Below are 26,625 nucleotides of genomic sequence, written 5' to 3' on the forward strand. Positions count from 1 at the left end.
CCTGAACTTTACCTACTATTTAATGAGTTTTCCATAAAGTAAGATTATAACAAAAATGTTTCTTGTTATTCAGAACACTGCTTAATCGAACAAAATATATTTATATTAATATCTGAATGGTTTTATTCATGTCAAATATCCTAAGTTATAATTTGGGATTTTTGTATGTTCAGTTACTGTTACATCTAGGAATAGAAACAGTTGCAACTTTTTGTTATTCTGTTACACAAAACTGATCTTCCAGTCCTATTAAACCAAGGAGTATCTTCCTATTTGTAACAACCAATGTTTTGTTATGTTCTTGCAATAATAACAATATAGGAGAAGCCAATCTGCATGCAACAAGCAGTAGCACAACCTTTCCCTAAACACTTTGAATACTGTATACCAGCCATCCAAGTAGCTTTATGCTTGAAGTTGAAACTAAAGTCCCAGAACACTTAACCCTCCTTCAGCAATAAGAGAGCATGAAGGAATTTGTGTGGGTGTGTCTAAAGTCTTATGTGGTTTTAACAACAGGAAATTCAATTACTACACAAACAAGTTCAGCATTCTTAAATATTGTTATTTCTATTATTACTTTGAGAATTTTAAACATGAATCATTCACACTGCTGTATAAACTAATATAAAATCAAATCAAAACGTTCGACAAGTAAGATATTAGATCATTTATAATAACACCCTATCTTTACAAAACTAGGAAACACATAAAAACCAAGAATACATATAACTAATGTTAAATCCATTTTTACTTCAGAATGTAATAAAGAAAATAGTTTTTAACATTTTACATATGACTTACAAGCTTAACAGTTTTTCAAGCCTATTTCATAAAAGTTACTCAATTTCTAAGTTTGCTTTATAATGTTATTAGATTGCGTATCTTCATTCATTTTCTTAGCTAGTTTTATTTCCAAACTACTACCTCTTAAACAACTTTTTTATGTCTCCAAGCCTACATGGTTACTTCTTATTCTTAAAATCTCTTTGATGTTTCAACACATTTTTTAGATCTTTTAACTTTTATGAATTTGCTGGTTAAATTTACTTACTCTCTAAGTGTGTTTCATCATCCACATAGAACTCTGGTAAAGGTTTTCGTTTTGGCCGCTAAAATTAGATAATGTAAAAATTATGTACATTTTGTTTTTTCAAGAAAAAAGTTCGATTTTTGTTGCATCTAAATATTATATTAGTCTAATTAGTTCCCTTTTATAAGGTTACAAAAAAAAAGACTAAAGTTATAATGCTGAGGTTAAAGAAAGTATTCTTTAATTTTAGAATTAAACAGCAAAACTGACATTTCTATTCGTTCCTGGTTTAGTTACACTTTTAGTATAAAAGAATACGTGAATAGCTGCAAATACCTCATTAATTTGATAAATTGAGATAACACATAAAAACTGATATGAACTATCAAATGACTTTGTTATATAGGAAGGAATATTAATTTAATTACCTTTAACGTGTTGAGCAGTTGCTGAATTTTGGATGAAACTTTCCATTTACCAGTTCCTAGGAAGGAAAAAACTGAATTAACTAAATTGTTTAAATTTCATATTTTCTAATAATAAATCAAATTACTATTAAAAAATTGAAAGTTATACCAAACACATAAACATTACCAAGATGAAGACTTTTAACTACTTAACAGGTTTTATGTATTCAAACTCATATGGAAAAGAATACATTTTGCAATTTAAATCAAAGTTCCAAATAATAAAATGTTACTGATTGACACTTAGTAACAAAGTATTCACCTGGATACCACTGATTAATCATCAAGTATTTCCACTGAGGATTGTGCAAAACTTTAAAAGAAAGATATTATATGAAATTCATTCAAAGACGATGTGACATATTCAACAGATTGGAATATGTAACACTTCCCCTGGGAGATTATGCAGCATTCTTGATGAGGAATGAGTCATGTTTAAAAACTAAAAATTATATGACCAATTCATTTGAGGATGTGATAATGCTAAAAAGAATGATTACATTGCACTCCTTACTTGTGGTTCATTTGACAGTCCCACTGGGAAATTATGTGACACTTCAATGGATTTGCTAAAATTATTCAATGGTCTCTTAACTTAGCCGTTCAATCACAAAAATAGAGTGTATTTAAAATGTGTTTATCTTGCTTATTCATATCAATTTACAAGAGAAGCAATAAAAAACACAGTGAAAATAATAAACATCTTATCTATCAAGTAAATACCATAAACATCTTTTTTGTTACAAACAGTACACAATACAGCTGTTTTAGATAATTACTTCATGTATAGTTTTAAAAGTGAAAAGAGACATTATATGGTAGCTTAAATTACATAACAATATGTTTTTCTTCTGTTATTTGTTTAAAAAAATTAAATAATTGCATTTATTAAGAAGATAAACAACATTTCTTTAAATGCCACAGTTAAATATCACAGCAAATATAGTTCACCAATTTTTAAAGGCAGGTACAATCTGTTAACTATATACAGCAACTCACCTGTATTGTATTCTAAGCCTGTAGCTGAGAATTGTGTAACACGTACTGAAGACATGTGAGCCTGGTTGTAGCCATGTAACTGGTCTCCTTGACTTCGAAAATCAGTGTTGTTAGTGAGATCTGGTTGAATACTCAAATCTAAAAAAGTGTATAATTTTACTCAAACAATACACTGACCAACATGATTTGATAACAGTTCTTAACTGGAAATTAAACTCGCAAGTTTTGGGATTTTGGACTTTTTTTCTCTGAAAATTAAAAGTACAGTTGTGAAAGTATTTCAACATCATTTTCTCACTATGAGGTAAGAACATTAGATATCAGAATTTATAATTTTTCTATGATTACAAATACAAAGACTTGTATTTTCCATCATTCAAAATAATTATGTGGAAATAAGTGAATAAAATAATGTTTTTAAGTATTCTAAATATAAAGTTCAGATAAGTTATATGACTAATACCTATAGGGAACAAAATGGACAAGACATTTCAAACATATAAAATCTTTAATAACATAGGCTAGTTTGTTTTTGAACACGAAAGATATTTCAAAGACACTTTCAAAAGAAGGGGAGATATGTGATACTCTCGCTGGTGATTAAATGATACACTACTAGCAATTTCACCTTCAATAATACCAAGAACTATTTATCTTTTTCTGATATTCATTTAAGGAAAAAAAAAAGGGTAGGCTTTCTACTTTTTAAAATAAATTTATGAACATTTCTACAGCCAGGTTTTTCTCAATTCATTGGATGGTTAAACAAGTATGATCAAGTAAAAGGTTCATTTGCAGTGAAAAATTAAAAATAAATCAAGTGGTGGATACTACATACTTTACTCAGATTTATACTTGTTGGGCTAAGTTTCTAAAAAAGTCAAGACACTGAATAAAATTATTATCAACTTGGCACTAATTTACCATGTCCAAAGTCATAAATGAGTTTTTTTTCTTATCATAGCAAGCTATACAGACAAGTCAGGTCTAAAAATCAACCAAGTATTTAATTTAACTACTTTAATATACTACTTTGACAAGGAATATGAAATGTAGTAAAACAAAAACAATAATGATTACACTACATTCAATCATCAACTGGATACTCATACTTATCATTACTTCAATTAATAATACCTATCCAAAGAGTAAGGATTACAGAACAAAGTCTAATCTCTATTGCTTTTAATATCATTGAAACCTGCTTTCAACCAATTCCATTACGTGCTTCCTCATACTGTTGAGTAAAATTGAGCAGTACTCTTACATCATATCTATTTATAAGAGTGTCACAGGAGTACAATAAAATGCACCTTCTATGAACAAAATACCTAGAATTACATTTTTATTTAAACTAATTTTGCTTTATTTATTCGTCATTAAGCTGAAAAGGTTATCTGTGCTGTGCCTACCACAAGGACAGAACTCTTAAATTTAAGTATAAAACACTCCCAAGCTTACCAATGACCATTAGGACACAAATCAGTTTTGTTTGCACAGCCATAAAGTAACAATTACATTGTCAATCTCAGTTTAGCCCTAGTGTGTGTCCGATATCCTGTACAACAGAACATTGACACTGAATAACAAATACAAAACACAACATAGCTAGAAATGATTAGAACTCTTTAATTACAGAGAAAAATGTGACCCTTCAATGTCTGCCTGTTTTTAAGGGGGAAAACTATATAATTAAAGAGCAATTTCTCTTCAGTTTTGTATATTTTTTAGAACAATTATTTAAGTTAAATAGCTGCATGTGTATCTTGGAAAATAAAAACCATACAATTTACAAAGAAGTAAGAAACTAAGAAAAATAGAAAAAATAATATATTTTCATACTTTAAACTTAAAAATCTAGTGTTAACTATAAAAATCCACTCTTTTACGTACCATAGTGCATTGTACTGAAGAAAATGTGTCACATTTCACTCTATGTCCTTACTCTTTATTTCACACTGGAATTAATTCACGTAAAACAGTTTAACTGAAGTTTAATTAAAAGTTTGCAATGAAAGTTTCCAATTGATGACTTAGAGGATATTGGTCTACCACTTATACTTAAGACTATTTATTATAAATTGTAATTATTATAGAATTTTAGCAGCTCTTATACTATAAGTTATTACATAACTACTAACTAGGTGTAAGATTTTGCATCACATCTGCCAGATTTGTCACTCCTTCATGTCGACTACCACTACGTTCCAACTCCAAACCTCCTCTACTGCTATTGTCAAAGCGAATATTTGTTTGACAAGGAGGAGGAGTTTCCCTGGCTGAGGAGGTACTGGAAGTGTCAGATTGCACCCCCAGGATCTGATGAAAAGGACGAGAACATCTTTCTTGTTCAGGTGTACTCCCCTCATTCAGAACACTATCTTCATCTGATGAGGAGTCTGAAAAAGTACATGATAATATAATGAAGAATTAATGATGACTCTAAAGAAAAAAACAGGTTCTAACAAATCAGTGATGTTGAGAAAAATATATATGTAAAAATGGCTCGTTTGGGTTGAGAATTTTTTTTTTTTACATAGAGGAGCAAACAACGTTTCGACCTTCTCCGGTCACCATCTTTGTGAACCTGACGATGACCGAAGAAGGTCAAAACGTTGTGCACTCCTTTACGTAAAAAAAAAAAATCTCAACTCAAATGAGCCATTCTTGCCTATATATAAGTTCTAACAAAAGCTGTTTCAATTACTTAAAAGAAGTTAAAGATTTATCTGCAAATTTAAAGAGAAAAGTACAATATATAATGTTCCAAAAACAATTTTAGTAAATACACTTCTGAGAATTGTTAATTATTACAACTTGAAAATAACATTTAAAGATTAAGGGCAGTTTGAACTCAGGATTATTAATGCTAGAAATTCCTTGAAATACCTTTCTACCATTCTATATTTTTGTGAACATGATACAAAAATAACAAAAAGTGATGTACCAACACTGAATAGGCACACTTTGTTTATTTAGAATAACATATAACATCCAAGTTGGCTGTTAAAGTGTTAAATAAATTTATTTTTACAGCAATGATGGAGATCCATGAATAACACTTTATAACAATTTAACAGAATGTTAAATTGTTAAATAAATATTTCTTCTTCTTTCTTTTTTTTTTTTACACTAATCATGAAGGTCCAAGAATTATACATTTTAATAGCTAAAATACTTGTTTATGTATTAAATAAATCTCTCTCTCTCTCTTTGTCAATACAGTAATGATGGAAGTCCATGAATAATATATTTTACTACCTAAGTGTTAAATAATTGTATTTTATGGTGAAAGTCTATAAAATAAACTGTAAAAAAGTAACTTATTTTACACAATGATCAACTACACAACTAAAAAGTTCTGACACAAAGTAAAATTAAGCATGGTGTTCATACAGTTAATTTGAAAAATAAAAATGAATTCATGCTTTGAAAAAAATGGTAAAAAAATGTCTACATGTATCATATAATGACAAACTCTTTTTAAAGCACAGTAAGTACAGTTATTAAATAATCTGAAGACAACTGCTCTATTAAAGAAGTAACTTCTGACACACTGTGGTTCTAAACATTGTATACTATTAAATCCAGCTTTAGTCAATACATGAGACATGTATGATATAACTAATGAAAATCCACAGTAAATGCAACAAGCTATAAGAAGTCTTGATATTACAAAAACTAGTTATGACACATTTGCACATCCTGTATGTAAAACTGATGAAGGTGCACAAACGTGTCAAAACAAGATATTATATGTCAAAAACTTCTGGCATTTTCTTACATTTACTTTATTTTTCACCAACTGTTACACACAATATTGTGTTGTTTTTTATTATCAATATCATAATTAATTTGCATATTATAATACAAAAATGTCAACCTGACTGATGTCTTTCTCTAGAAGGTGATGTGGCCATTACAGAGATTCTCTTGGAAGGCATTGGGACAGAAGGCTTGCCTCTATTCTGCATAGCAGCTATGGCCTGTTGAACGGCCTCCTGTCTGACTTCTAAGAATAAAAAAAATATTACAAAAAAAATGTTGGAAAATTTAAAATTAAGAAATAAATTAATCATAGGGCTGAATTTTAAAAGAAAGAAATGAAATTTCTGCTCAAATTCATTAAAGTTCCTGTAGAGTTCCAATTGACATGGAAATTAACAACCAGTACAAACTGTTTTACATAAATAAATTAATCTATATTTTAGCAGGCATGAAAACTTAAGTAAGACATTTTCAAACACTGAAAATCTTTGAACTGACAAGAGTGACCTTAACTCAATCACTGCTTTTAAAATTTGCCAATCAGAATGTAATTATGATTATGAACATTTTACTTTTTTTTTGTAGTTCAAATGAACCATCATCTCAAATACTAATTAGAAATCATTAAAACACTTCCATTCAATAGTATAAAAATGAATAAAAATATATTCAGTCCTTGAAAATGGATTCTCCCCGAGGCAAACTCCATCAATGTTGGAACTGATTAAATGAAAAATGTGTTTGGGACAAAAGAAGGAAAATACTAGACAATAACAAAAAAGCTGCATAATTATTTTCACCACTTCTATGGTTAAAAAGATGAATTGTTTTAATCACTTATAAAACTTTGTGTACTCTAAATATTAGTACTTCCGAGTATAACATATGATGTCTTTATAAAAAGTGTTATGCAGTAAAAGTGAAAAATAATATATTATAATCAAATACATTGTTTCTGATTGAACTGAAAACAAATTGAAGTTAAACTTTAAGAACACCATAAAATAAGCACAACTGTTAAATTTATGTTATTAAATGGACAAGTCAAAATTACTTGTATTCTATATTGTTAATGTGAAATAACAAAAAGAATGCCTCATCTCATTTTACATCAATAACTTCCTTAAATTTAAATAGATACAGCCATCACTATGTTGCTTTAAATAATATTATTAGCATAAAATTAAACTTAAATTTGAAAAGTCATTATCTGAAGTTTGTACATTCAATCCATTTGTTCTTGACGAAAACAGAAAAAATATGCTCTTGACAAGTATTTCTACTCAGTTCCAGCCACTACTTTATATTCTGTTTTATTCTGTTTTATTCTGTTTTAACAAATATGTGATTCCCACAAGTTTTCTTGTCATATATTTGTTTTCACTTACAATGGTATACAGTTTACATAAAAAAACACTATACAGCTGATATCACATCATTTATTACATAAAACAATGAGACCTTCATTATTTGAATGTCTTTCCAGGAATAATTACTTATATATGAGAGACAAACAAAATTAACCTGTCAAAATCAAATATATCAAAATCTTCATAACTGTATAATAATACTTATTGGTTAAGAAAACTACGAACAATAACTTAACAGGCTACCTTTAGCAGTTTTTTTGTTAATAAAATGATTTGAAATAGCATTACATAACAGTGAAGGAAAACACAGGAACTTTTGGGCCATCTTGGCTGACCATCTACTAAATCAAACTAAACACTACAAACTCTACAAAGTTAGCCTTTATCATTCAAAGTTGTACGCTTAACACACCTACTACATCTAAAGACTACATGTTAGGAAAAAAAAACTGTTGTGGCTAAAGAAAACTTTTTCCTGCATAAAATTTATATTTGTGTACTGTAGTCTCACCACTGAATACAAAAAAAAAGATGATGTATCAGTGTTATCAATCCACTTAACAATCTCAAAACACCTTAATCCATCCTAATAGCCCTCATCTGAGCCCTTTCTTAAAACTTAATGTCTCTTCTTGAGTAAAAAGCAAAACAGAACAAAGTACACTAAATGTGGCCTACCCAATGACATTATAACCTTCTTAGATTTATGTTCAGAATTCCTGTAGATATAACCTAAAATCCAATTCACCCTGCAATTAGCTTGCTTGGATGGCTTTAGAGACTGATCAACCAGAACACCAACATCTCTTTATTCCATAACATTGTTAAGGTTATTCTATCACAATTATATTCATAATTCAAACTGTGATATCCTACATGCATTACTTTCCACTTATTATAAATAAAAGCCACCAGCCATTTATTTAACCAACTCACCAAATGATCTAAATACCTTTGTAAAGTAGCAGCGTCCAAAGTTTTAATGTAATTAGCAAACTTAATAATATATTAACCATTCCTTCACCAATACACTCATCATTAATGTAAATTAAAAAGAACAAAAGTCTTAATATTGAGCCCCAAGATACCCAACTCATAACATTAATTTAATTTGAATGCACTCCATTTATTACCGTCTGCTTTTTTTCCCTCTATAAAGTTTTCCATCTAATTAGTTAACTTATTCCTCACACCTAAAGAGGTAACTTTTAACAAGTTTTTCTGTGGCACGTTGTCAAATGCTTTCTGAAAATCCATACCAAATCCACACTTATACTCTAATCTATACAAGCAATAACCTTTTTAAACAATTAAAACAATAAACCAGTTCATCCTTGCATATTAACCTCAGTCTAGCTTTCAGCCTTAGTGACAACTTACATTTTCATGAACATAGTGAAGTCTTGGCAGTATCCCTGAAAGAATTATGTTATTATGACCCTTCTTTTAAAGACCATTATTAATGCCTTGTAGTAAAAACTAATTCCTCTCACCAACCATTTCCTACATCATTAGCCAATATATGCACTACAAAAACTGCATTACTTCCAGCACCTTTTGCTAAATCACTTACTCTTAACAATTATATCCTCCACCCTTGCACCAGGAACTAATTCTTTTCTCCCTACTTAGCCCCATATATCATACTGCAGAATCTCCTACAACAATAACCTCATTCTTATCCCTAACTGTCTCTCTTGTTATCTTTTATCACAAACATAAAACCTAATTTATTATTTAAATTCTGGTGCCATAACTATCACTTTACCATTCTCTTTATCCATAGCATCTACCATATTTATGAAACCTCCAAATTTTCCTTCAACGTTCAAAACCTCTATAAGCAAACTGTACGACTTCACTACTAGTTTTCTTAAATATACGTCAGTCCCGTATTCCCAAATAAAACCCAATACTTGCACCAATTGCACCTTACAAATTGTGAGTATTTAATATTTACACTACTCTTGACCACAGTAGCCTGGGAATAATTAATCAATAATATATTCAAGTACTCAATAGAGTACCATATAAGTGGTTGTTCATATTTTGAGCCAAAATTAATCTCTGAAGAAAAAAAAGGGTTTAAATTAATCTTATCTAAACCTCTGAACAGCTGTAAAAACTAATAAAATATAACTACAACTGCTATGTTATTAAATGTAACATGTGTTTCTTGTTTTTTTTACTTATTTGAGTATTATGTTTATGATAATCAGAATACTTATTTATTTTCTCATGTTATCAAAAGCATATGTAACACTTCCTCATTTGCACTATTCTTATTTTGAAAGTTACACTATTCTAAAAAGAAAGTGAAAACAGTAGCTTCTGGAATTAACTATTTTCCAGTTATACTGTAACTTTTAAATACTGATCATAGTCATATATAATATACCTGCATTTCCATGTGGTACAAATAGCTTATCACTTTCTATATTATCACTGTAAATACATCTAAACTAAATAATGTTTTTGAAGTTAATATTTCTGTAATCTACTGCATATATCAAATATATGATTGTACAATTCTAACAAGTTAAATGAACATGAAAATAAACATCCTTCATAAAAATGCTGAAAAGTTAAGCATGTATACCACTGCTTATCTACAATATAAAAACCTATAAAGACTTTTTTTAAGTCTCTTTTTTATAAACAAGTTCCTATAAATGGACAAAGCTGCCTTGGGATAAATACAAAGGACTTTATTTCAGTAACTTCCTGGAACTCTTAAACTTCACAGAATTGACTCAATTCTCAGACCTGTATCAAAGAAATAATGTCTGCTCTAAGAACATCATCTTCTCTAATTAGTTTGAACCATTATTAAAGATCTTTCTATTTATTTAGGCATTATACCAACAAGATGTGAATTACAAAAGATTGTGATGCTCTGCCCATTTCTGAAACCTAATTACACCAGAGTTTAACTTCATCACAAATTCTAATGAAGACATAAGACAGATTGGCTGTCCATCTATAATATATTTAACATTCTAAACCTAAATCATTTTTTCACATTTGGAGTTCTTATGGAATTGCATCACAATAAAAGTGATAACAAATCTTTTTTTCCTGGCACTTTATGGGTATCTAACAGGAAAAATATTGTAGAATTTTATCTATTGTATGGCATATAAATTTATTAGTTTCTTGTGACATCTCTAAGGATTTCCAACTTCTTTGACACTTATATATAGTTAATTTTCTACTTTACCAAGCAGATATCAAGAAATTTAACAACATGGAGTTCCAACCAAAGTGAGAGGACATCTAATCCAAAACTGCTTCTTACTCATAAAGACAGAATTCCAAGATTACTTTCTTACACAATCTCTTTATAAGTATTTTATGGACACTAATGACTTTACATATACTAAACAATGGTAAAAATATGTAAACATTACAAAGAGTATCAGCATTCCATTCTTAAATATAAGCCAGGAATTGACATGTCTAACTTAAATGAGAAGACTACACATTTGTTATGATCCAAGTATCAAATGGTATATTAAAGCCCTCAACTGCTGAATTAAAACACTTTAAGTTAGTTTAAATTTAATGTAATCAAAATTTTATATATTTTGTTACAATTATATCAAGGATTTTTGTTTAAATGTTACACAGTATTCATTTCCTTTGCACAACTTATCAAGCCTCTTTGTTCCTGCAAATCACTAAAACTTCAAGTATTTGACAGTCTGAAGTACCATATTGAGGTCTGTAGTACATACCCACTTAAATAAAATATATCAAATAGAACTCCTGCTGGTAAGTTGTCTTGATAAAGTTTAACATTTTATATCCTGCCTTTCTTGTACAAACTCCTGATTGGATGCAGTTTTTATTTAATCTCCATTCAGTTTTATTGAATAGGTTGTGGCCTAAATTCAAATGCATGTAATTTTTACTGATGTTACTAACAAAATCTCATAAACAACCCATTAACAACATTTATAAAAAAAGCTGTACAACTTTTGATGTGATACGGTAAAGCAATAACATATTTTTCTATACTTTTAATCATTTTTGCAGTATTATCTATAAGAATTGATCTACATAAAATTTTGACTATTAAATTTCATGTCTAACTTATTGAGAAACATCTATACATGTTCACATTCATTAACTGGCATTAATTTGGGAATAGAAATTATAACTTATTCAATAACTTTAATTGTGCAAGTAGCTTCTTCCTAAGTAATTAAGTACAGATCATAAGTAACTATCATCTAATAAAATAAGAGTAAAAAAAAAATTAATCTTAAAATTTCCCTAAGTTTAGCATGATTAATCATTAATCATTCCTGTCAGGATATGATACAAAAACACATAAAATTGATATTTACTTTGGACAGGAAATATTTTTATACTGTTTTACATGACCTCTTCTAATACTTTTTGACAAATTAACAATGATAACTGTTACCAATATTAGTCTTTAAAATGTGTCTTCAAATATATATTTCTTTCTCTTTTTTTTTACAGCTTTTTCTGCTCTGTTTAATAAAGTTTGTATTCTGAGCATTTCATAGTAGGTTTTCTTAGCTTATTTGTTTTGTTTGTTGAACTCTGTGCACTGCTATTTGAGGGTTATCTTGTGCTAGTTATCCTTAATTTAAAAATAATAAACTAGAGGGGAGACAATTATCCAGATTCACTCACTGTCAACTCTTGTGCTAATCTTTAACAATCTCTTAACATGTGTGAGAATGTTCAATGTCCCATTCAAACACATGACCTACAGATTAGCGGTCAAGCACTCTAACCACCAGGACATACCACACAACTAGTTTACTTCGCAATAAGGAATAATTATTTCTTTGCAATTGGGAAAATTCAAACGAGGTATCCAAATAACATAAATACTAAGAAAACCAAACGGTTTCGTGTATTCAAGCAACTGTTAACACTTATCTTTAGCTAAACAGAGAACTTGTTTTCAAATTATACAATTTTAAATCTCACATCCAAACTGATTAGTATTTAGTTGTTTTTCTTATAGCAAAGCCACATTGGGCTATGTGCTGAGTCAACCGAGAGATATCGAACCCCTGATTTTAGTGTTGTAAATCCGTAGACTTACCGCTGTACTAGCGGGGGGGGGCAACTGATTAGTGAAACAGTATGGCCCCAAAAGAACTTGGTAGTTAAAAACCACCATTCTTACTATAGTAAGGTGCAACAATGTTTGATAAGTTTCGTAGAAATTGTTCAAAACTAGAATCATATACTAATTATATATAAACCAATAAAAAATCAAAAAACAATTATTCCAAGAAAACAGCTATATTTTAGCATATTTTCCTTAGTTTAAATCGAACATATAACAAATCTTATCTTTTACTCATCTTTATTAAGTTTGGCTCTGCTATCAAGAATTATTTTCATATTGGGCACAGCAGAAACCGGTAAAACGGAAATGTTAACAAATGGTATGACGTATCTAACGACAATTGCTCGAAAGGGAATGCACCGACTAATCAACTCCTTTAACCTATGTATTATGCAAAAGCAATTTATGAAAAAATAAAAATAAAATAATAATTTATAAATATATGTATGTAAAACTAGCTGTACAAATTTTGCATGTGTATATGCAACTCTTCAATCTTCTCGAATATAAACTTATTGAAATTAGGATTTAAATTAGTGCTTGTTCTTAGAATATTCTGCAAAGCTAACCAAGGGCCATTTTCTCTAATCGTCCCTAATTATGAACTGATGTATTGACTGGAGTTACAGGGAAGTAATTAATCAGACGCGCCTTAATTCAGGAGTGATTAACTATTTTTGTTTGATTTTCGGTAAACGATAAGCCCGTATATCCACAGTACGACATAACCACTATGCCCTCAAAATCAGTGAAAATATTGAAAATTACACTATAGAATTTGTCATTTTAGCTTTATTCGTCGTTTACCATACGTTAACACTAATGTTATTTAAATCTTTAAATGTAATTTAATAGCTGTTTAGGTAACTATAACCTAAGTGAAAAATCTCAGTGTAAACGTGACTTCGATAAAGTTATTTCGGATATATGTTTGCACTGATCAAACACCAGATATACAGTAACTATTTTGAGTATTTTACATCCAAATATATACATAATTATTTCGCTGAAACCAAACGTCAAGCAATCGCGTGGTCATAATAGTTTTGTTTAATTTGTTCATGTCAATTTACTAACACAATTTTCCAAGATAATAAAACTGGTTCAATGTAATAATATTCATGCATACTAAAATGTCCATTTCGTACGTGAAGTACAAAGAAACCAATATAACAGAATCATTTAGATGTTTGTTTTCGTTCAAGCGCAAAACTGTAAAATGGATGATCTTCGCTCTGTCCAGTCCACCGAAACTCAGGAACCCAGTTTTTACTTTTATACGCCCTGAATCTTAAAGCTGAGCCACCTGAAAGTGGGTAGAAGTGGAGGGAGAGGCGACAGGCAGGAATATGAAAATCATAATGTCAGTTATTCGTATATCTACGATCAGTTATACTGCATATCTATGTAATATGCGCATTTAATCAAATACGCGAAAACAACTCCCAACCAGTGATTTTTAAGCACAGTGGGTCTCAGTCGTTCAGTAGTAAGAATGAAAGACTATAACGCTAAAAAACGAGTTTCGATACCGAAGTTGGCTCAGCACAAGTAGTCCATTGTTCAGCTTTGAGCTTAACGATAAACAAAAAGGTATAGTAAATAATGAATATAAAGGGCTATATTTAATTTATTAATTATAATATGATGAAAAATTATATTCTAATTAGCACTACTAATACTCTCCAACACTCGCCTAATTCAATCTTACTTAACACTCATTTATGTCAAGTTCTTTCACAGTCCAAGTTCTACCCTGCTTGACAAAATTATATTCAAATTTCATTCCCCACCCAAATCTGTCATACTTGTTCTGCTTTCTGCCATTTTCTGTTCCCCATCGACTTCCTACCCTATCGAGCACAGATATCTGTCAAATTTTATATCCGTCCAAATTCTATTCTACCTAATATTTCTATCTGTTATATTCTATCTCCTGTAAACACCTTCTCTAATTGTAAAAAAAAAAAAATCACTCAAATTCTATCTCAAGTACACTTAGCCTTATTGTCTGTTAAATTCCATCTCCCATCCAAATCCTATTCTACTTAGCACATCTTTCTTTCTCTCTGTTAAATTTTATCCTCTGTCCAACTCATTATATGGTGATTTCCATCATTTGTTTTAAATCAACTTACCTACACTACCCAAAAGGTATGAAGGCAATATTGGAAATTTTGTTAGCATTATTGTAACACTATGTTATTATTTTCGAACATTTAACGTTTAAGTACCATTTATATCACACCACACACATGCGTTACCACAGAAGGGAATAGTATTTAGATAAAAAGGGAACAGGTAGGACTCTGTTACTAAAATCAATTACCAGTACGCCTATTGTGTACTGTTTCGTAGATGAAACTCGTCCTTGTCTAATTAGACTTATAACTTTATAGAGTATAAGTTAACAGTCATAGGTCTACCGTGTACCGTTTGAAATTCACTCGAGCCTTTCAAAGGTAATGCAATGTACTATCCCTAGAGGTTAAACATTCTTGTCTACAACATTTAGTTAGCTTCTTAGGGTCAACTTCTTAATCTAAAACAATAATGCCAAAGTTCCCACGTCTTGTAAACATACAGAAAAATTATCAAAGTTTTCCATTGTTTATTCACACTGAAGAGATTCTCAAGAAGTCCAGAAAGAAAGCCAAGCAACCTAATAGAGTAAATAAATTGCAGAAAAGTGTTGGGCAACAGTGCTTTATTATGCTATATATTACATAATATTCGCGTATCAGACATAGCAATTAAAACTTGTAATCTTTATTGATTGTACTCAGCATTAGACAGTATTTGTACGAGAAAATCCCTACCGATTCAATAAACAAGTTTCACACACATTCACGATATTAGTGATAACGTGACAAAAGGTGTATGAATGAGATACACAGGACTAGCTGTATATAATTAGTACGAAAGGGAAGAGAGATTATAAAGATAACAGTTTTACTGAATATTTAATAATATCTTAATTCGTACACAGTAAGAAATAAAAGCTACTGATACAACAGATTTTTTAGTTTGAATTTATGTATAGATTATAACAGCATGCAACTTTGTTAGCACAACGTCGGAAAGTAAACTGAATCTCTGAAAGCGTAAACGAAAGGTATATGTGTATAAGTAACCTCAAACGTTGTTTAATAAAGAATCAAATTAGAGATTTGGGTAGAATTAATCCCACATCCGAATTCTGCAGTGAAGTTGGGCAAGGAACCAACTTTCCGTATTAAAGAAAATTAGAGGAAAACTAATTCTATTCTAAAGAGTAAATTAGGTTTCTTATACTTTGTATACAAAACATTTTATGATTTATGAGCCATGATTTTAACGCAACTCAGATGCAATTTGAACTTACCTGAGTGATATCGACTCTCGTGTCTCGTGAGTCTTCGTTGAGCTCGCCGAGCAAGCCGTTTTGCTCGGGTAGAAGGGCTGGCGGAACCGGGAACGATAGGTGGCGCTGTAGTTATGAAGGTAAGTAAGACAATAATACAAAAACAAGAACAACAACAACGCGTATCGTACATTTATTAAATGTATATCAAGGTTTTGTACACTGTACTGTATTATTTTTCAATAGAAATATATTTATATACACTTACCATAACTTGAGTATATGATAAATGTAGAGTCTTGTGTTGTTAATGAACAAACCTTAACTTCTGTTAAACCTAAATTTATCATTTCACTTTGCAACAGGTGCCTCTAACTAGAAACATTTTAAATAATAGGATATTGTTCATAACTGAAGTTTTGATTGGGAAATTTGGTTTAATTAAAATTATAAAAATCAATACCTGAATTTTGTTCCATGTCTTTTGTCTGTTCTCATCTGACACATTTAATAAATGATAACGCTATATATATATATATATATATATACGGATAATGACATTTTTCCTGTATTGTTTAAAAACAAAACTTAAAAGTACAGCATCTATTAACTTTCTATCTACAGTACTTTATTTTACTAAGTGAACTACTGCCTTATTATCCCTTACTCTTTGTTTTTAGCTTTGTTCAAAGCAAAAGATAGAATAACTTGGCTGGAACATTCTTGAACAGCTTTTTAACGCCCTCTAGTGGTTTTATCGTTAACGCCAGCTGTGCTAAAACGGTATTTTCTTAAAAAGGAAATTACTTATGAGTCATAGAAACGTTCAGCCTTATCACAACACGGAATATTAACACATTTTCATACAAACCGGCTACATAAACTAATCCAAATCGAAATGTTGTAAATCATGTTATTTTTACTGAGAAAACTAATACTGTATAGACAATATGCAACATTAAAATTGAAGATTACAAAATACATACATGATATTAAAAGAAAGTGATTAAGTTTTTGTTTGTTTTTCACATTTGCATGTAATATTTATATACGCCCTTCAACACAAACGGCCACATTCCGGCTGTTTTTATTCAAAATGTTCCTAATTCCTCAGTAAAATAACATTCAGAACTTTTCCCGACAGTTAACAAACTACGTTAAATCAAATACGACCTTTAAAAAACAAAACTTAAACCGATTAACTGTTTCCTGTTCGGCGGTCTTACATGCACTCCATGGTAATTATACATGAAAAAATAAAGGAAACAAAAATCAATATATAGATATATACGCATGAATATTTCAAAAAATATAATAAAATTACGTGAGCCTATTTTGACTACTTGTTCTCACTTTTAACGTAAGTGTTCTTGTACATAAGTATCTTTACTCGGCGATTATTAAGCTCGATAGTTTAAGGTTTGTTTGGTTTTGGAACTTCGCACAAAGCTGCACCAGGTTTATCTGCACTAGTGTCCCTAATTTAGTAATAACAGACTAGAGGGAAACAAGTTTGTCATCATCGCCAATTTAGGGGCTACTCTCTTTTACCAACGAATAATGGGATTAATCGATGTTATAACGCCCCCACGGCTGAAAGGGCAAGCATGTTTGGCGACATGCATTCGAAACGTGTTTAAGGAACGACACATATGTATTTATTTACATCAAAGTATATACAACAAGAGTGATGTTAAATACGTATAGACAAATACTTTTCCCATTCATTTATAATTTATCAACGAAAAGCTTGTAATATACTTAACACAATTCGTCATCGTATATTTTACACAAACATGTAGTCATACGATTACTTACTGCTTTTTTAATGTGAAATGTAATTTACGGTGCTTCTCAGAGTCGATCATTAAAAGTATACTCTTAAGTGCAGTTGTGTTTCACTTTTACTGCAAATGTTACATTTCTAACATTTGATTAAACTGTACTAACTAATACAAATAACCAAGCTTATGCAGTAAACGATGATAAGTAACTAAAGCATACAATGTATATAATAATCTATCAAAATTACCTATAGACATCGTACCAACGTATGGTAAATAAATGACCACAATAAATAAATGTAATGACCACAATAAAATTATGATAGAGCCACCTAGCATCAGATAATGCAGACTAAATACAATAATCTACTGCTTAAAATGGAAAACATCATACAACAAAACTGCGCTAATTTTGGATTTTGTGATAGACACACAGTTTTCCTAAACAGTGTTTAATGCCCAAAACCATTCGTTTACGAGAAAATAGTTCAAAATTCTGCACTTTATAACATAGACTGAACATTAGTAATATTTCAGGTTACTGAATTCTTAATGTAATAATACCAGCCCGGCATGACCAAGTGGTTAGGGCGCTCGACTCGTTATTTGAGGATCATGAGTTCGAATCCCCATCACACCCAATATGCTCGCCAACTTTTAGCCGTAGAGGCGTTATAATTTGATGGTCAACCCCGCTCTTTGTTAGTAAAAGAGTAATCCAAGAGTTGGCGGTGGGTGATGATGGTTATCTTTTCCCTCTAGTCTTACACTGCTAAATTAGGGAAGGCTGGCACAGATAACTCTAGAGTAGCTTTGCGCGAAATTAAACAAACAAATAAAACCATTACGTCTCTTATTTGAAATTATATACTAAAGTTTAAAACTTCATAAAAATCGTACCAATTAATAAATCTCTGACAGATCTTGAAACGATGTAACCCAAAATATGCATATTTTTTCTAATATTTTAGCTGTTAACCTAATTTATGAATGTTCACAGTCCTTAACTTTTGTCACAAAGTCCAGGTTCTTGGAAGAAGTCAATCTTGATTTGTTAAAAGCTTTCAAGAATGGCACAGTGAAATCATGGGGTCGGCATTATTTGCCAGAATTATCATGAATGTTTAAGAATAATTTATATTTGAATATCACACACGTAACTTACATAAAAATGGCTTCGTGGTATCGAGATACTGAGCGAAAGCTTCAGCGCTCGTATATTATCTTGTCGTCACCACCTGACATGTTTACGTGTTGAGTCGCTTACAAATGTCACGTGCCACAAAAATAATATCATTCATTCATTAACCGGGTTATAAATGCGCTAGACATAACGTGAGCTACGTCGTCGGTTATAAAAGACAATCTGTACCTGACAAGTTTGACAAAAAAAAACAAAAAACTTCGTCTAAATAAAATACAGACGTGTATTCATTTACAGTCGTTCAACTTACTATAAATATCCGGTCTTACCGCCGTGAAATGGATAATCAACAAGAAATAGATAGTACAGGTACATGGTAAAACCAATGCTACCAGTAAAAAAAAAAAAAAAAAAAGCGAAACAATAGGTAAGAAAGACGAATATATTTAAATATAATGACCAACACTAAAATTATTCACAACTTCCACTAGGAGCAGATTGATCAGTGCAAAATTTTTGTTGTATTCCTTTTAATAGTAACACAACTATTATCCCATTTAATACTAATCGTTCCTAAGTCTAAACATAAATCACCCTCTCAGATGTACAGCGTTATGTATGCAGACTTAAACTGCCAGAAACCGGGTTTCGGTACTCGTGGTGGACAGAGCACAGATTGTGCTTAATAACAAACATAAAAGAGCTTTTTTTCTTTCATCATTGTGTTTCCTCTTTTTTTTTTCTTCTTCTTGGGAGACAACTGAAAATAGAGCTCCTCTCGTAACAAATCTCTTCAGAGTAGAATTCTTTTATCTTTAATAAAAGATTATTTTTCCAAAATTATTACACGCCGTGTCTTTCTTTATCACCACACATTCTACTAAATAACTGGTATATTCAAAGTTTAATGAAATACGACTGCTTTTAATACTTGCAGTTTCCTTTTTGTAACTAATTCCGGTTATTTTACACTTTTATGTTAGTTTAACTTTGTCATTTTTAGCTAAATAATGCAATTCACTGACTCATATGGCTTAACATTGTTTTGTCTGTTCAAATCAGCATATTTAAGGAACTATAGCTTGTCATTTACTTTGAGATTCTGTGTTAGATATACCGCAGTAAAGTCAATTACTTAGGTCTAGTGAATATTTTATTACTTAAAACTCGGAGCCACTGTATTCATACGTCAAAGTGCGACAAATACTACACATTTGAGAAAAATCCGTTGCCCCTCAAAATCGAAAGCTACAAGATGTAATAAAAAACAAGATGAGAAATGAATTGAAAAAGCAACATAACACATATGAGTTATTCATATATTCATATATAATGAGAATTTGAGCGTTAAGAAATGGTGCTGTTTTTGCAAGGTCACTCTGATACAGAATTTCACACATCAGGACTTGCAGATCATGTGTAAAATGAACACAAAAATGCCTTTAAAATTCTCGATGGAACATTTACAGTATCTCTTATAGATGATTGTTTCTGCGATAATATAAGTATTTATTATAATTTGTGAAGGATAGGAGAATGAGAGCTAGCAAGGCCTGATGACAATCAAGGAGATTTCTTGTCTCCTGCAGTTCACTTTTTCATACTTTCATATACATCTGTCAAAATCATCATTAGTACTAACTACAACACACGTGAAACTGAGTTCAGTTACAACTTAAACCACTAACTTATCGTCGGTCTGATACCACCAAATAATTCTTCCTGACTCCACCTGCTACTTATATCATCCACCAGATACATCCATCAAGTAATCCAGCCTCGCATTACCCACTCACATGATCATCCACCTGACTCAATTAAATAATTCATTATGAACCTATCCATTCATTAGATAATCCACCTTCACATCACCCACCCATCAAATAATCCAAATACACCAAATAACCTAACCTGACCGTTCCCCCTCGTTAGATCATCCATCTGACTCCCCCACCTATTCCACCTTGACATTACTCATTCATCAGATCATCCATATGACTACATTAAATAACCTTCCTGACTGTATTTCATCTTCCACCTGACTCCATCAAATAATTTACTTTGACATTATTTACTCATCACATCATGCATCCAACTCCAAAGGTTTGAATGACTTTGAAGATAAATTCTAATCTTATTGTGGTTTACTTACATTCCATTTTGTTCTTTTTATTTTATTTTTTCAAATTTGTGATATAACATCAATATGATCCATAAACACAACTTGCTACTTAATTTGTTATTATTTAAAAAGGTTCACCATCCTTCAATTCGGAATGACTGCACATGTAATAAAAGAAACAGAACGTGAAATGAATTTAAAAAGTAATGTTTATTTATCTTAGCTTTATAGAAACAGTTCAGGAACTCAGAAAGTAAGAAGGGGCGAATCTAAAGAGTTGGGCTGTTTTTGCAAGATCACACTCAGATACAGGTTTTTATTTTTCATAGCTTGTTAAATATATTTAAAAGGAATATTAAAATAAAACAAAAACAGAGATAAATGATAATTCACAATTTTTGAAGTATTTTAATAATAAAGTTAAATGAGAGTAATCAATGTAGCTAAACCGAACTGTTTATAAAGCATAATGTTACTTCTTAGAATAAGGCATAAGAATGTAGAATAACGCCAACGTTAATGTTACTAAATCCAACTGTTTATAAAACATAATGCTACTTCTTAGAATAATGCATAAGAATGCAGAATAACGCCAACGTTAATGTGACTAAATCCAACTGTTTATAAAACATACAATTACTTCTAGAAATCATTGATAAGAATGCAGAATAACTCCGACGTTAACGTGATCGAATTCAACTGTGTATCAAACATACCATTGCATCTTAAATTCATGGCTAAGAAAATGGAATAACGCCAAAGTTAACGTGACTAAATCCAACTATTAAATATAAAATTACGTCTTGAAATCATGACTAAGGTGGAATAACTCCAGATCTAAACAGTGACCGAATCCAACTGTCTATCAAACATACCGTTACGTCTTGAAATCAAGAGAAAGAAGGTGAAATAACACCAGGTCTGAGCTGTTTTTTGTTTTTGTTTGTTCTTAAGCATACAGCAATAAAATGGGCTATCTGTGCTGTATTCACTACGGGTATCAAACCAGTTTTTTTAACATTATAGATCTTCAGACTTATCGCCTGATAGCGATGTGAAGTAACTACATCAAATTGTCAATAAAACGTAATGTCTTAAAACTATTACTGAAGGTAGAATAACTCCAAATTCAACGTGACTTAATCTAAATGTATATTAAATGTACCATTGTGTCTTAAAATCATTAAACAAAAAGGGTCAATGGCTTTCTTAGGCACTGCTATAGAAAAGAAAAAGTACCTAACGCTTAATCTTTTTCACTGCACCAAATATATTCAGTCTTTAGATTTCTGTCCATACTTTTCTAAGTCAGTACTTTACCACGCTTGCTTCATCCTACAAAATAAAACTTGTTATCTAATGTAAGACATTCCTGAGTTTATGTTTTTGTTTTGTTTGTTTTTTTCACCTCGGTTGAAATTACGTCAACGTGAGGCACCAGACTAGTATTAGTGAACACAAGTTACGTTGAGGAAGACTGTTCATCTCAGACGGTTGGTTGCAAGGTCTACTACTAGCAAATTGGAAGTAGTCGCCAGTATTTTTTCCCGCTATAATGAATGGTCTGGCGTAACCTCACGTTTCTTACTTTTACACAAAACCCCTCCCTAATATTACATCACTATCGCTTAATGTGTAGCTTTTGTGTGCGAAAAAAAGAAATGATTCTTGAAAATATTTCTAACAAAGTCTAAACAGACTGTCAATTTCATAACTTATGAACATAAGCTTCTTTATTTTTTAACGTTTCATAAATACTAACTTCCAGTTCAAATACTAGTGCTCGTATAAACAGTAAAATTTAATTACTTTAGGTAAAAAAAACCCTAGAACTATATACTGACCCAAACAAGTCAATGAAAAGTGAAACACAAATAGTCTCCATATCTTACCTGTTCACTCTATTTAATAAAACATTTCAGCAATTTAGAGCTTACCGTAATCCTTGAATTTATAATACCGTATAAGGAGACTAAATATTTATATTTTTATCCATACTATTTCAGTAAAACAAGATTCCACGCTTTCAGCGATCATGCTTTGTCTACGGTAGTTAGTACTATGCGATTTAAAGAAACGTATAATTTTCTTTCTTTCTTGTATCACGAAAAGCCAGATGTAAATTTACATCTTAAGTGCCAATTCCTCCTTTTTTATATATATATAAACTGTGAGATGCTTGTTTCTAAAATGTTACCTACTGGTTGCTGTTATCCTCACATCTACAGGGTGGGCCAAAAGTTGCTTGCCACACAGTTCCTTTAGAATTGATAAAAGTACTACAAACACAGCTTAACTAAGTATTGTGTTACTAGGTGGTCGTTTGCGTTATACAGACATAAAAGTGGCCTGGATAGTTACTATATCAAATTACTTGCTTCTCTTAATATAAATAGTGACTTCCAACGCATTTTGTAAAAAGATTACTACTACTTCTGGATTATGAAAAATCGAAACATGACAACGTAGCATTCCTCCAGTCTTCCAATTTCAGCAACATGAACAAAAAAAAAACAAAAAAAAACTGACGGTGACTTTTCATAGAATAAAATGGATAGCCGACTACGAGCTTTATATAGCTTAGACTTTTGTACTGTTTTTGGCTTATTAGCAAATAATAATTAGAGCTTTCTTCAAAGTGTAGGGAATGTCTTTAACAACATGAAACGTGATATCAGATTTTTGAATGATTACTGAGTTAGCTGCTTAGTTAGTTTTGCTCTGTAAATTTTAGGTTTGTGTTTATTACGAAGCACTATAAATGAGAGAAAATTATCAGTTAAGTTGAATATCCCAATGTGATATTATTTATTTGTGAAGTTAGGCCTACTATTAGTTAAGTGTACTGAACTTTGTATCCTTCTCTTTACCGAATAATCCATAAAGAACATGCCGAACAACAAAAGTTTTATAGCACTAATGTTAGGAGTGGGATTATTTCAGTAAAACCAAACTAAAATCAAAATTCAGCTTCATGATGCCACAGTGAAAATATTCAGTAGCGGTTCTAGACCTACGCGAACCAGGGAACTGCCTGAGGCTTACTCTAAAGATCCATCTGGGTTCGCGCTAGCCTAACGCCAGTTTTCCACGGCCCATGAGCGAATACTATCTTTATAATTACATGGTGTAACCATTATTAAGATATCGGTTGTTGTCTTATGGTACTGTTGAAATGGCAATTTATTGAAAAATTTGTTGCTAATAAATGTGTTGTATTACTTTTAGAATATTTGTCATCTAAACCATTATATGAGAAAACCCTGTATTTCTATTTATAAGTGAAAAATTTTCTGGAGAGATTGCCAACAAACCCAAAGTATATATCTAGGATTCACACAGAGTAATATGAGAGGTCAGCATTTGGAACTGATCACTCTACGTCACAGTACAGAATCCTTTTGTCTTCCCCACACATTGAACAGGTATATCATCTGGCAGTGAGTATGTATAAAAATAATAATTAATTGTATGCATATCCAAGAATTCTTAGTTTCTGTCATGCATATACATGGATTGTGAGAAACCTAAACATGCCTCATTAAGCAAGTGCTGGTAGAACATGGGGCATTGTAAAACAGTGTGTGCATATTCACTGGCCCATAAGAAATTCTTGCCTAGGGTCTAATCTCTTGTAAAACCACCACTGGAAAGAAAGGCCAAGAAGAAAGAAACAGAAAATTTAAAGACGAAGAAGGAAATTATGAAGAAAGAGATACAAAATGAAAATAAACAGAAATCTAAAAGAGGATTTATAGCAGTGGTTCCCAACCTTTTTTATGTCCCGCACCCCTAAAAAATTTTAATATGTTCTCGCACCCCTCACAGTAATTATTTATTTAAGAATAGAGGTGAAGGTGGCCAAAACAAATGTTATCTCGCACCCCTGGTTGGAAACCACTGATTTAGAGGAACGAGATATTAGGATTACAGAAGGATTATAAAACAAGACCAGTTTGATGGAAGACAAGATATAAAAACTGTACAGACTGAAGATAAAAAGGAAAACATAATGACTGAAGAAGTACAGAAATATTTTAAACAAAAGAAGCTCAGGATGATAACAAAAAAACTGAAGAAGTAAAAAAGAATGTATAAAATAACACTAAATGGAATAAAATCTCTATACACTGACCTGGAAAATGTAAGAATCAAACCTGCCATAAATCTGCTCCAAAATTCCCAAATATCAATTGCTATAAACCATTTATAATTGTTACCACTAATGGTTTGCTATCTGTGACTTCATGACCTCCTTGGAGTATTTCAGCTACATCACTACTTCATCAAGTTTGGTATATGGCAAGGCAGTTAAACAATATCACCGAATTTAATAAACCAACAAACTATGAAGAACAGGTATTATAGGATATGTATATCAGGGAGAAGGCTTGAATTACTTTTCAAGATATGTGGATAGAGTAGAGAACATTAAACTATTCATGCTGCTGCATGTTTAAAAAGACCAGCTTCAACAACATTAAGCAGCCTTCTTAGAGAGAGCTGTAATAACTACTAAGCATTAGTGGCTGAACAAACAGATTTGGGAAGCACACCACAAGGAAGTTTCTAAAGCAAAATTCAAGAGCAATGTAGGAATGAAGGATAAGACTGAAACTTGTTTAAAGATATGGAAAGGCTTGCCTGATGATCTAATCCAAATAGTTCATGTGATGAATTCGTTGACACGAGGCAAATTCATATATGCCATAGTGGATCAAAATATGCAAATTAGCTAATGAAAAGTCAATGTATATCTTCAAAGAAAGATGTTCATTCAGTGCTAGGACTTGAATAACTTAAATTTGCAGATAAACAACTAAAAGCACCATGATGGATTAATGGGATCCTTAAATCAAACATTGAGACAACATTAACCACTTCTGATGGAAGTTTAGAATAACTCAAAGGATAAGTTAGCCAACACTTATCTCAGAATGGAAAAGTAAACCATAAAACAGAAAATGTTTCAACTGCAACTTAAAAAGGCATATTTCCAGGAAATGTGAACAAAATTATTTAATTACACAACTGTTTACTCAGGATGAACGAAGTAAATCATAAAAAAGAAAGTGTTTCAGTTCTAACATTAGAGGACATATTACAACTGCAGATAAAAGCTTTCATAAAAGTAAAGCTGCTCCAAGAAGATGACAAGAAGAGGAAACTACTATAAATACAGAAGACTTGAACATTACATCTCAGACTTTAGTTAATCAAGGACACAATAGCATGAAGATGAGAACACACCATTGTTATTACAATTTCTATTCTTGGGCAGGTTTTTTTCAGAGATTTTTCAGGCAAAGAAAAACAAAGTCCTGTCTCACACAGCTAAGGATGCAACCAACTTCAGATATAAATAAGGCTTCAATAGGCATTCGATTTCCAGGCTAATTTTCTAAACTTTTCTCATATAAACAATGCTTCTTGTATCTTTCATAATAAGTAAAATAACAAAATCACACAGTGCTGA

General features: G+C 31.0%; 1 protein-coding gene across 14 annotated transcripts in view; it reads right to left on the bottom strand.

Annotated features, from left to right (window-relative positions):
* LOC143225797 (disco-interacting protein 2-like) overlaps nt 1-26,625 on the bottom strand; it is a 119,852-nt gene that overhangs the window by 39,502 nt on the left and 53,725 nt on the right. For 10 of the 14 annotated variants that reach the window (XM_076455809.1, XM_076455808.1, XM_076455817.1 and 7 more), the window contains 6 exons: nt 16,121-16,225; nt 6,383-6,511; nt 4,641-4,898; nt 2,500-2,637; nt 1,462-1,517; nt 1,055-1,112 (listed from right to left, as the gene is read on the bottom strand). In XM_076455809.1, coding sequence (XP_076311924.1) covers nt 1,055-1,112; nt 1,462-1,517; nt 2,500-2,637; nt 4,641-4,898; nt 6,383-6,511; nt 16,121-16,225 — 744 coding nt within the window. The remainder of the gene's footprint in view (nt 1-1,054; nt 1,113-1,461; nt 1,518-2,499; nt 2,638-4,640; nt 4,899-6,382; nt 6,512-16,120; nt 16,226-26,625) is intronic. The other 4 variants (XM_076455818.1, XM_076455815.1, XM_076455816.1 and 1 more) reach the window with 1 other exon arrangement.

Source organism: Tachypleus tridentatus, chromosome 9 (genome assembly GCF_004210375.1).
Source record: "Tachypleus tridentatus isolate NWPU-2018 chromosome 9, ASM421037v1, whole genome shotgun sequence".
Taxonomy (NCBI): domain Eukaryota; kingdom Metazoa; phylum Arthropoda; class Merostomata; order Xiphosura; family Limulidae; genus Tachypleus; species Tachypleus tridentatus.